The 11,733-nt window shown below is 44.5% G+C and overlaps 1 protein-coding gene across 1 annotated transcript in view; it reads right to left on the reverse strand.

Moving 5' to 3' along the window:
- Positions 1-11,179, reverse strand: part of RALGAPB (Ral GTPase activating protein non-catalytic subunit beta) — a 128,253-nt gene extending 117,074 nt beyond the window's left edge. The window contains exons 1-2 of the mRNA XM_065414235.1: positions 11,129-11,179; positions 274-489 (exon numbers count right to left, since the gene is read on the reverse strand). Coding sequence (XP_065270307.1) covers positions 274-459 — 186 coding nt within the window. The 5' untranslated portion in view covers positions 460-489; positions 11,129-11,179. The remainder of the gene's footprint in view (positions 1-273; positions 490-11,128) is intronic.
- Positions 11,180-11,733: the final 554 nt, after the last annotated feature.

The raw sequence follows: 11,733 nt of genomic DNA on the forward strand, positions 1-11,733 counted from the left end.
AATTTTAATAGCTGGAGAACCTTACTTGTCTGGAGAGCTATGTATTTCATAGAAAACATAATTCACTGGTGAGGAAAGTAATGGAATTTACTTATGCTATGAATTAGCTGTTGGGAAAAGCCTACTATAGATCACTAGTTTAGGACTTGAAATGTACTTCAGAAAGCTTGGATTATTTAAAAAATTCAAAGTTCACTGCAGAAAGCTACATAGATCAGCTACATAGCAGTTAACATGTGAACAGAACCAGAACCTCTGTAGAGAAACACTTACTTCTTTATCTGTTTTTAGTAAACTCTCGCTCCCAGCTGCCGACGGTGTATTTAAGGCTTGCCCAAGAGGACGCACCACTGCATTTGCCACCTCTCTCCCCACGTTATCAGGATAGCTGTGAAGTACACTCGTGTGACCCTGATCATTTTGGACAACGAGATGCAGGGACCTCCACTCTGAGTACATAGTGCCTCTATGCTACACACCAAGCAATACCTGGAAGAAGAGAAAGAAGCAATTATTATATATGCTTATGGTACACATTAATAGAACTCTGGCTAGACGACATAGAACATAGCCCATTACACATTTAAAAATGCAAATGAATGCTTCACCCCCATGGAGAACTGGAAAGAAAAGAAGGGGGGGGGGGGGGGAAAAACCACAGCCATTCAACTCCAAGAGGTCTCTAATACAGCCCAGTAAACCAGTATGTTCACTATATGGAATTTGTTCATAAATGTTGATTTCATTACAGGTAGAAATTAGAAATCAGACATCAATCTTAAGACCTCTCCTGCATTATATCGATGATCCAGTCACTTGAAACGACCCCTGCTCTTTCCCAGCAATTATGGATCAGACACTGCTCTTACTCGAACACCTCTTTTCACTTGAATGGAGGTCAATTTCAGAAGTACTCTGAATTCAAGCGCAGGCCCCAATGTACATGCTTACATATTAGTTCCTGGCAACACCCATGATGCCAAGGAAAGGACACATGACAGATTTCAAGGAAATGGCGGGCTATTAAAATGTTAAGAAGATCTGTAGAGATGATCTTGTGGGAAGGCAAGTTAAATCCTGCCCCTTTACAGGTAAAGGATCCGGAGCTACTGGGAAAGAGTTGGCTAAGAAAATGAATGAATTGTAGTGTGCACTCTCCAACTAATGTTCCACTTGAATAAGCCCCCTCTTTTGTTGCAAATTAATCGAAAGTGAACCTCCAGAAAAACTTTAAACCCTCATTCAATTCTCATTTCACTAACCCACAAACCCAATGACACTCAAAAGGAAAAGTCAATTTCCACTGCTCTACAAGATCTGCTGTGATGTCTCATATCAAGACTTTACTACATGCACATACATATTAAGTACAGTATATTAATAAAGTATATCAAACAGCAGTATTTCACATATACCAGTCACTCAGACTGTATACTCTTTGGGGGTAGAGACTGTCTTTTCCAAGGAGGGAGGTACACACATATGTACTATGCCTAGCACAATGGGGCCAGTAAGTGCTACTGCAATACAAGTAATCAAAACCAATAGTCTAGTCATAAATAAATACATACAACATTCAGTGGTCTTGATTTTATTCTCTGTTCTCTTGGGGCTTGTCTATACACGGAAATTTACTAGCTTAATTCCTTGTGTGAACACACTTATTCTGGAATAAGAGTCCATGCAGTGAGCTATATCAATATAACTAGAATAGTATAATTATGCCAATAAATTAAGAACAGTCAGACTGGATTAGACCAATCGTCCATTTAGCCCAGTATCCTGTCTTCTGACAGTGGCCAATGACAGGTGCTTCAGAAGGAATGAGTAGCACAGGTAATCATCAAGTGATCCATCCCATCATCCACTCCCAGCTTCAGGCAGAGACTTAGGGGGACACAAAGCATGGGATTGCATCCCTGCCAACCTTGACTAATAACCATTGATGGACCAATCCTACAGGAACTTGCATCTAGTTTTTTTGAACCCTGTTATAGTTTTGGCCTTCACAACATCCCTTGGCAAAGAGTTCCACACGTGGACAGTACACTGTGCGAAACAGTACTTCCTTTTGTTTGTTTTAAACCCTATGCCTATTAATTTCATTGCTTGACCCCTGGTTCTTGTGTTATGTGAAGGAGTAAAACAACATTTCCTTATTCACCTTCTACACACCAATAAAGTTTTTAATAGGCCTCTCATATTCCCCCCTTCATCGGCTCTTTTCCAAGCTGAAAAGTCCCAGTCTTTTTACCCTCTACTCATACAGAAGCTGTTCCACATACCCCTAATCATTTTTGTTGCCCTTCTCTGAACCTTTCCAATATATCTTTTTTGAGATCTGCATGCAGTATTCAAGATGGATTTATATAGTTGCATGCTGATATTTTCTGTCTTACTCCCTATCCCTTTCCTAATGGTTCCTAATGCTGTTAGCTTTGACTGCCGCTGCACATTGAGCATGTTTTCAAAGAACTATCCACAACGACTCCGAGCTCTCTTTCTTGAGCGGTAACAGCTAATGTATAATTGGGATTTTGTTTTCCAACGTGCATTACTTTGCAGTTATCACCAATGAATTTCAGCTGCCATTTTGTTGCCCAGTCACCCAGTTTTGTGAGATCCCTTTGTAACTCTTCACAGTGTGCTTTGGATTTAACTATTTGAGCAATTTTGTATCATCTGCAAATTTTGCCACCTCACTGTTTACCCCTTCTTCCAGATCATTTATGAATATGTTGAACATCACTGCTCCCAGTACAGACCCCTGCGGAACACCGTTATTTACCTCTCCACTCTGAAAACTGACCATTTATTCCTACTCTATGTTTTCTGTCTTTTAACCATTTACTGATCCATGAGAGGACCTTCCCTCTTACCCCATAACTGCTTACTTTGCTTAAGAGCCTTTGGTGAGGGACCTTGTCAAAGGCTTTCTGAAAGTCTAAGTACATTATATGCACTGGGTCACTCTTATCCACGTTTCTTGACCCCCTCAAAGAATTCTAATAGATTGGTGAGGCATGATTTCCCTTCGCAAAAGTTGTGTTGACTTTTCTCCAACAAATCATGTTTGTCTGATAATTCTGTTCTTTACTATAGTTTCAACCAATTTGCTTGGAAATGAGGTTAGGTTCCAGAGGCAATCCTGGCAATTACAGGCTGGTAAGTCTTTTTCAGAAATTGGTGTCACATTAGCTATCCTCCAGTCACCTGGTACAGAAGCAGATTTAAATGATAGGTTACATACCACAGTTAGTAGTTCTGCAATTTCATATTTGAGTTCCTTAAGAACTCTTGGTGAATACCATCTGGTCCTGATGACTAATTACTGTTTAACTGATCAAACTGTTCCAAACACCTCCTCTATTGACACCTCAATCTGGGACAGTTCCTCAGATTTGTCACCTAAAAAGAATTGGCTCAGGTGTAAGAATCTCCATCACACCCTCTGCAGTGAAGACCGATGCAAACAATTTATTTACTTTCTCTATAACGACTTTGTCTTCTTTAAGTGTTCCTTTAGCATCTCAATCATCCAGTGGCCCCACTGATTGTTCAAATTTCCCCATGGAGACAAGTTCTCCATAGTTTGTAGTGTCCTCCACACTTATGATTAGAATTAATTTGCAAAATTCAAATAGGTGAAAAGAGATTCAGATGTTTGATCTGATGATAATAATGTTCACTTTGCAGCCTTGAATCCTAAGTGGAAGACTTAAAAAATAAGTTCAACAGAATCATCAACGTAACATTTTAAGCAGAGCTTTGTAGCTGTGCTCCGGCTCCGCTCCAGCTCCAGGCAAAAACCTGCAGCTCCACTGCTCCGGAGCTGCTCTGCGCTCCAGCTCCGGGCTCCGCTCCAAAGCCCTGATTTTAAGAGTTCAGTAATAGAATCTCATCTTAATTACTTTCATCATAAAGAAAAAGTACCATCAATCTAACATTTTCCTAGGATCTAATAAACTAAGTCAAGACACTGCTAAGTCTGGAATGCGTGCAGTTGAGCAAGCTATTTCTAAGCCTTATCTTTCTAAAAGGGAAGTCTTGGTGTCATTCTGGGGTTGCATACACACTGCTGAAGATTTGGGCTACAGTTTGAGTAACTCACATGGTAAGCTTTAAATTACAGTTCCAACACAAATAATCACAAGTAGCATTTAAAAAAGCCTCCGATTCTCTTCCCTTCAATTAAGGTTTACCGTTTGGGTTTTGTTTTGTTTAAGTTTGATCTACAGGAGGCAGGATTTCACAGCTCTGCTTACAGTCCTAAGATCCCTAAAAATTGTGGGCAGACACTAATCCAGTGGTTCTTGCTGGGGGTATACAGAGGTCTTCCAGGGGGTATGTCAGCTCGTCTAGACAGTCGTCTAGTTTTACAACAGGCTACATAAAAAGCACTAGCGAAGACAGTACAAAACTAAAATTTCATACAGATAGTGACTTGTTTATACTGCTCTATATACCAGATCAGTGTTTCTCAACATGGGGGTGGCGATCGCTGGGGGGGGGGGGGGGGGGGAAGAATCACAAGTGCACGGCCAGCATTAGGGAGTAGCAAGCAGGCCCCCCGCGAAGCTAAGATTCATGCTGAAGCCGAAGCCCAACCCCTGCCACCCAGGCTGAAATCAGACTCCTGAAAGGGGTACAGAAGCCTAGAAAGGTTGAGAATCACTGCGCTAGCCCATCTTCCAGGAAACAAAGAGGTGAAGGTTAAAGTGTGGCTTGCCAGCCAAGAGAAGTTTTGAACAAATGGGCTTTTACATTTGCACTCAACCTTTCCCCTAAAAGAGACTCTTGGCCCAGTACCAAACAACAGGGCATGGCTTACAGAGAGACTAGTCCTTTCAAAGAGTGGGCTCACCACCTAAACAGCTTTGTAAATTAGGAAAGTCTCAGGTTAGCAACCCCCCATGCTGGCTTCCCAAAGAGCATTGTAGAAAGCCTAAGTCTGATATTTATTTTGCTATTTTCCAGACTCGACTGCTGCCTGGTTTGAGGCAGGAGCCAGATGCACTGCTGATTAAGTCAATATCAAATGCATCAGAGCATAGTCTGCAGGAAAGATATCCCTCCCTACACCTTCCTAAGAAAGCAATTTTTTATTTTATTTTTTTTTTTTTAAGTGGTGAGAGCACAGTGGCCAGAGACTTAAAGCTTGGAGAGAAGAGGATGATCACAAGACAGCCAGCTCTTTGAAGGGGAAAATGGATGAACCACAGGTAGAAGCAGGGGAGGAGGAGGTCAGGAAAGCAGACGGTGCCAACTAGTCTAGGACTGAGGCCTTGTCTACCAGTAAGGTCCAGTGATTAGGGTGCTAGCCTGGCACTCAGGAGACTTGGGTTCATCCCCTGCTTTGCCACACACTTCGTGAGGGACCTTGGACAAGTCATTTAGCAACACCTATTTTTGATAGGAGACCCGAGGCAGAGACTGTTTTGGTGTACTTCCCTACCTCATAGGAGTGTTTATGGGGAATAACTACAGTCACTCAGATACCACAGTAACAGATAGAGAGTTATTCTGGTAAACCCCCATATGGACAGGTAGCCTAGTAGAAGAGTGCTTTTTTTCATTTTAGCTTAAACTTCTTCACAAGCGACATATGGTAACCCTCCTCCCCCCAGAGGACTCATACTGCAATAAGTGTGCCCACACACTGGGTGGAGGTATTATACCAATACAACTATTTCAGTTTAAACTCACACCTTAGGTTATACTGAAATAATTCACATGTACACAAGGCATATGCAATCAGTGTGCCAGCTTTGGAGGAAAGACAGGAAATCCCAAATCCTGATTATTCTGAGAATCCATCATTCTATTCTTGGGGAATGGGATAACCGAAACTAGGAGCAACACCCCCAGCAAGTTGCAGCCTCCCATGACTGGCTCCGTCCTCCCTAGCAGTAGAGCAAAGAGGCAGCAGTTTTTGGCTTGATTTCTCCTACCGTCTTCCAGGGATGAAGGGAAGGAATGTACAAGGGGAGGATGTAACTTTGCTGTGTGTGGGTAAAGGACAGTCCTAGGAGCAACACAGGAATCAAGAAAGGGCTGGGCCTTCTCCAGTGCTCTGTACTCACAGCTGACTGCCTGATCTTAAGGATTTGCAAGTTTATGTGCATCTAATAATGGCTACATATCAGAATTTTTTGGTCTTACTATGTAACAGGGTTTTTTTGGTCAGTCTTGTCAAAAAACTCAGTAGAATTTGGTTTTCCTGACTGCTGTGATTATTTGGTTATATGGATTCAATCTCATGGTATTTCTTAAGAGCCTATATGACAACGCATTTGCCCCTGCTTACACTTAGCTGTGGGATACTTGTCTGCATTGCTCCAATTAGAAATTTCCTTCTAGAAATTTTCTAAACAGGAAAGACTTTCATATTCAACTGCCACTCAGCAGAAGTAAAGATTGTTACGGTTTGTTGGGCTTCTAATTAGAAGAAACTATTTCTAAAACAGTTTGTGCTTTGGTATCCAAAAAGCCTAATAGAACTTGCTCTGATGCCGAAAAAGATCTTGTCAGATTTGAGACACGATTCCATACATATACGGCCAATTTTATAGTGCTCAAAAAAAGTGTCAGGAAGAGGAAATCTCTTTGAGGAAATTTCTTTCTGGTAATCAATCTAGGACCATTGCCTGGAAGAGTTTACTGATCAATAAAGCATTTGTAAACGGTTTATAGCCATGGCAAGTTGACAGAGATGAGACTTTAAAACATACATTTTACACACACACACCATTTTAATATTTTGGTGTGTTCTTGAATTTTAACTTTATAAAGCCACTAAAATTGGTCCAAAATAAAAGTTATTATTTGTACTCCAGCTCCCTGTCCCTATGAAACTTGGGAGGATATTCAAGTTTCATAGTGATATAATCACAACTATCTTCAAGTTCAACTTGCTAATAACACCCAAAGTTAAAGAGAAAACATCTGAAATATATTTTCTCCACCTAACTTCATTAAACTATTGCATAGCCTCTCAAATTTGGAAACAGGAAGTGCTTATGTCCTCAGAAGAAGCACAGAACAAAAACATCCTCTCAAATTTCACAGGGAACTACAGAGGAGGTACAAATAATAACTTTGTTTAGTGGAGCAATTGAGAGGTTTTCAAGCTAAAATATTTTTGTTGAACTTTATTAAAACTGGGGATCTATTAAAATATTTCAATAGGACAGGTCATTTGGATTTTCATCTTGCTTCCTCCACATCCATTTCAATTCTGGCATGATTTTAGTAGCTGTTATCTTAGAAACCACTGCAATCAGAAATTAATGTTTTGTCAGTCGAAAACTAGACTTCCCAACTGCTTTTTAGCAAGCATAAAACACTGATTTCTTGCTCTTTCAGTTCTTGTGAGAGAAGCCTCTTATATAAAAAAAACAAACCAAAAAAACCCACCACACACAGACACACAGACACGAACGACAGGAAAAAAATCAAGAGATTCGGGTTTTATTCCCTGCTCTGACAGGCCTTGGGCAACCAACTGTGGCCAAAGTCTTCAACTCTGGCTAACTCAAGCTAGGCTCCTAAATCTATAAGGTACTTTGCTTTCAAAAAAAGTGGCCTGGTTTCCAGAGGTGCTGAGCACCTACAATATCCAGTTACTTCAGTGGACTTTACAGGCACTCAACTTCCAAATCAAACCACTTAATTTAGGTTCCTAAATAGAGATGAACTTTAAGATCAAATTTCAAATGCAGTGTCTAGTCTCTGTAAAATGGGATAACAGTGCATACCTACACCATAGGAGGGCTGGGAGATTTAACATGGTTTGTAAAGCCATTTGACATCCTCAAGTAAATTAAAATCCCTATAGGAGGGCAAAATATTAGGACATGTGGAACTGCCTGAACTCCACTGGGACAGAGAGGCAAAGCCTTCATGGGAAGCTTCAAGGGGGTAACAAGATTGACGCTAGAGTAGATACAGAATGAAAGTCAGCTGGCAGATGTGCAAGACTAAATTCTGAAGTCAGGATGGCAGAAGTTTGGGGGCCCCTGATACAAACTTTTGGAGAGCTCAAGATGCACTCTAGAAGATTTTATTCCAAAAGAGGGGAGTCTCTTCTCTCCTTTTTTATTTCCCACCCCCTTTCAATTCCACTTTAACTACCCCTGTAATGTGCTGGAATCTGCCCCTTTAGAAACTGCATTTACTGTCACAGGAGATGCTGTTTCTGCATCTAGGAGCCTAAGGGTATGTCTACACTACAGCAGCTACAGCTGCACAGTTAAGGCACTGCAACTGTGCTGCTATAGTGTAAGTGCATCCTACATTGATGGAAGGGGGTTGTCTCTTGATGTAGTTAATTCACCTCTCCAAGAGGAAGTAGCTAGGTCGACAGAAGAATTCTATCAACCTAGCACATCTACACCAGGGGTTAGATTGACCTAACTATGGTGCTCAAGGCATAAAATTTTTCCACAGACCTGAACAATGTAGTTAAGTTGATGTAATAAAGCGTAGACAAGGCCTAAGTCTTGTTGAATGTTAATCGGACTTAGATTCCTAAGTGCCTAAATCAGTATTGAAAATTCTACCCCTTGTCTTGTTTTGCACTCCCATTTATAAATCACACCACCACATTTCTCCCCACCACCTTCATCTCTTTGTCAATTAAGAGTGCGATTGAATGACATGGTTGCTTCTGATGGTAGGGGGTAAGTCTGAGCAGTCTTGAGGCTCACTTCCGGTTTATGTCTTATATTCCTGAAAGCTACCTGCAGGGATCAGGAAAGGATTCCTCCCCCCACCCCACCCCCAGTTTATTCTGGGTTTGTTTAGTTTAATCTCCTTCCTCTGAAGCGACAGGGATGGCCATTGCTGGAGATGGGACATTGGACAGGGAGGGTCAGGGCTCGGAGATGGCACCAAGCATTTTCTCTCAGCTGCTTGGCTGGCCAGTTCTTGCTCAAATACTCAGGATCTAACTGACTGCCATATGTGGGGTCAGGAAGAAAATTTTGCCCCAGGCCAGACCGACAGCGACTTTGGAGGTTTCATCTTCTTCTGCAGCATGTGCATGCAGGTTACTTGCCAGGATTACCTGGGTATACCTTAAACATTTCCCAACTATTGACAGGGCCGTAAGGAATTGGTGCACCTCAGTCCCTCCTATTCTCTGCCTGTGGCACATAACAGTCTAGTCTCCAGAGGGCCACAGTATTTTGGTCTGATTTCAGCTGTTGGGTTTAGTGCGCAGGTGCTGGGTGTAGGGTGACCAGATGTCCCAATTTTTGGGTCTTTTTCTCACATTGGCACCTATTACCCCCCACCTCCTGTCCCGATTTTTGACACTTGCTATCTAGTCAGCCTAGCTGGGTGGTGTTGGTGACCTGTGCTATACAGGACATCAGACTAGATGGTTTGGTGGTTCCTTCTGGCCTTAAGCTCTAGGACTATGACTTGTACCCTCCAGTCCAATCTCCTGGATATAGCAGGGAGCAATGCTGAAGTGGGTCAGCTAGAGGTAACACTTCATCTCTAACAGGATTGGTTGAGTTCAGCTGAAGGAAGATCACAGGGGGGGGGGGGAGAAATCTTATCGGTTAGCCACAAGAATGAACACTTGGCTATTAGTAGGTAAGCTAAATTTCTGTAGATAGCACTTTGGCCATTCATGAGTAAATAATCCCAATTCTTTATAAACCAGCTGCATCATTTCTTCTGCCTCTAGTTTTAGTATTATCTGAAAACTTGGAGATAATCTTAATACTATCAAAAAAAAAAACCTGTCTTTCTGAGTCTACAGTCACCTTCCATGCTTCTGCCAGTCTCATAACTTTGCCATACAACAGCAGAGTTCACTGATACCCACAGTTCTGAATATCAGCTGTGAAAATCAAGAATCATGAAAACATCCTCCTGCAGATAGTTTTCCTGAGCAGCAACAACAGAAGCAGGCACTGAAGTTATCCATGGGGGAATCTAATGAAAGGAGAAAGTAACAGAAACCTTCCTTTCTCCATCACTACACACTGTACTCTGACTTGCAGCAATCAAGAAGCTGTGAACAGGGGAAGCGAGAGAAAGCTCTCTCTCTTTCAATAGCTAGTTAAGGCAAATCTTCAAAATTTATAACACTTAATAGTCTGGAGCAAATATAAAAGACTGAGTTCCTTTCCTACAGCAGGATTCAGAGCAAGCACCTTCGCAGAAATCCCAGCTTTGTTCTCCCAGCAGCTTGGGTCATGGGGCACCTGGGTTTCCCAAATGGTGCTGGCCCAAGGCCTAAACAAAGAGGGAATCCTCTTTTGCAGCTACTTATGGCTAGAAGGTGTCTGGCAATTCCAAGGTACTCTCCCAACGCAGTTTTATATTATAAACCAACTGAAGGCTAAACCCTGACTCCTAATAATCTGTTCAAACCCCCTTCTACTTCATTGCCTCATGCTCTGTCCACGGGCACTTTTCTGTTCACCACCCTCTTGCTCTCATTGTATCATTTCAGCCTAAGCCATAACCTTTAGTGCAGGCATTTGCCAACATGCCCGAGATGTAGGCAGCTGCCCGCGCTGACTACAGAAGGCCGCTGAGAATCGCCACCCCCCGTCGGTCCCCAGGGACCCGCTCCTGAGCCCCTGCTGCTTTGCCGGAGTCACAGCGGACCTGCCCTGCCGCCCCCGGCAGGCAGCGGCCAGCAGGGTGCCCACGACAGGCGCTGCCTCCGGAGACGAGCCGGACCCGGGAGCGAGGGAACACCACTCGCTGCGGCGGGAGCCGCGCCCCTCGCGGCCCGGGACCCCGCTCGGGGCGGGGCGGCTCCCCGGGCCCGGAGCGCTCGGGCCGCGGAGCCAGCGCCTCCCGGTCGGCGCGGGCATCGCCGAGGCTCGGCCCGCAGGCTGGCACCTCTCAGCGCGGGCAGCAGGCGACACCCCGTAGCCACCGGAGCGACCCCGCGCAGGGTCGGGCCCAGCCGGCCGCAGCCCCTCTACTCGGCCAGGGCCTGCTGCCACCGCGGCGCCTGCAGCCCGAGGACGGACACGGCCCACCCGTGGCCCGGGCCTCCCCAGGGGAGCTGCCGCTGTGCGGCCCGGCCCGGCCCGCTCCCTCCCCGCAAGGGCGCCCAGGGTCCGTCGCTGCCCGCCCGGAGGGGAGGGCCAATTACCTGCGCCGATGGGCCCGGCTGGCATGTCGGGGGCAGGGCACCGCTCCGCCCTCAGGCGCCCGGCTCCATGGTGCCCGCAGTGGGTGAGGCCGGCGACACAGCACAGGAGGCTCCGCTCAGCTCGGCTCTCTCCGGACACTTCCGGCAGCGCCAGAAAACTCACCCTGGGGAACCCGGTTTCTCGGCACACAAGGCGCGTGCACCACACCACACTGACTGCTTCGCGAAATAAGTTCTCTCTTATCTGCGCTCCACTTATTGGGAAGTGCGCGTGCGCGTGACATTTTCCTCGTTGTCAAATAAGTCTCTAGGTAGTGGTTTGCGCTTGCGCATTTTATACGGTCAACCCGCTTTCCCACCTTTAGTTTATTCTTAAAGGGACAGTGCGCACTTTGACACGCCCTGGAGTGTTGCCCCACAGATTACCTTATGTCTACACTACGAAATTAGGTCCATTTTATAGAAGTCGATTTTTTAGAAATCAATTTTATACAGTCAATTGTGTGTGTCCCCACTAAGCGCATTAAGTCGGCGGAGTGCATCCACAGTACCAAGGCTAGCGTCGACTTTCGGAGCAGTGCACTGTGGGTAGCTATCCCACAGTT

This window comes from Emys orbicularis, chromosome 12, assembly GCF_028017835.1.
Source record: "Emys orbicularis isolate rEmyOrb1 chromosome 12, rEmyOrb1.hap1, whole genome shotgun sequence".
In the NCBI taxonomy this organism is placed as follows: domain Eukaryota; kingdom Metazoa; phylum Chordata; order Testudines; family Emydidae; genus Emys; species Emys orbicularis.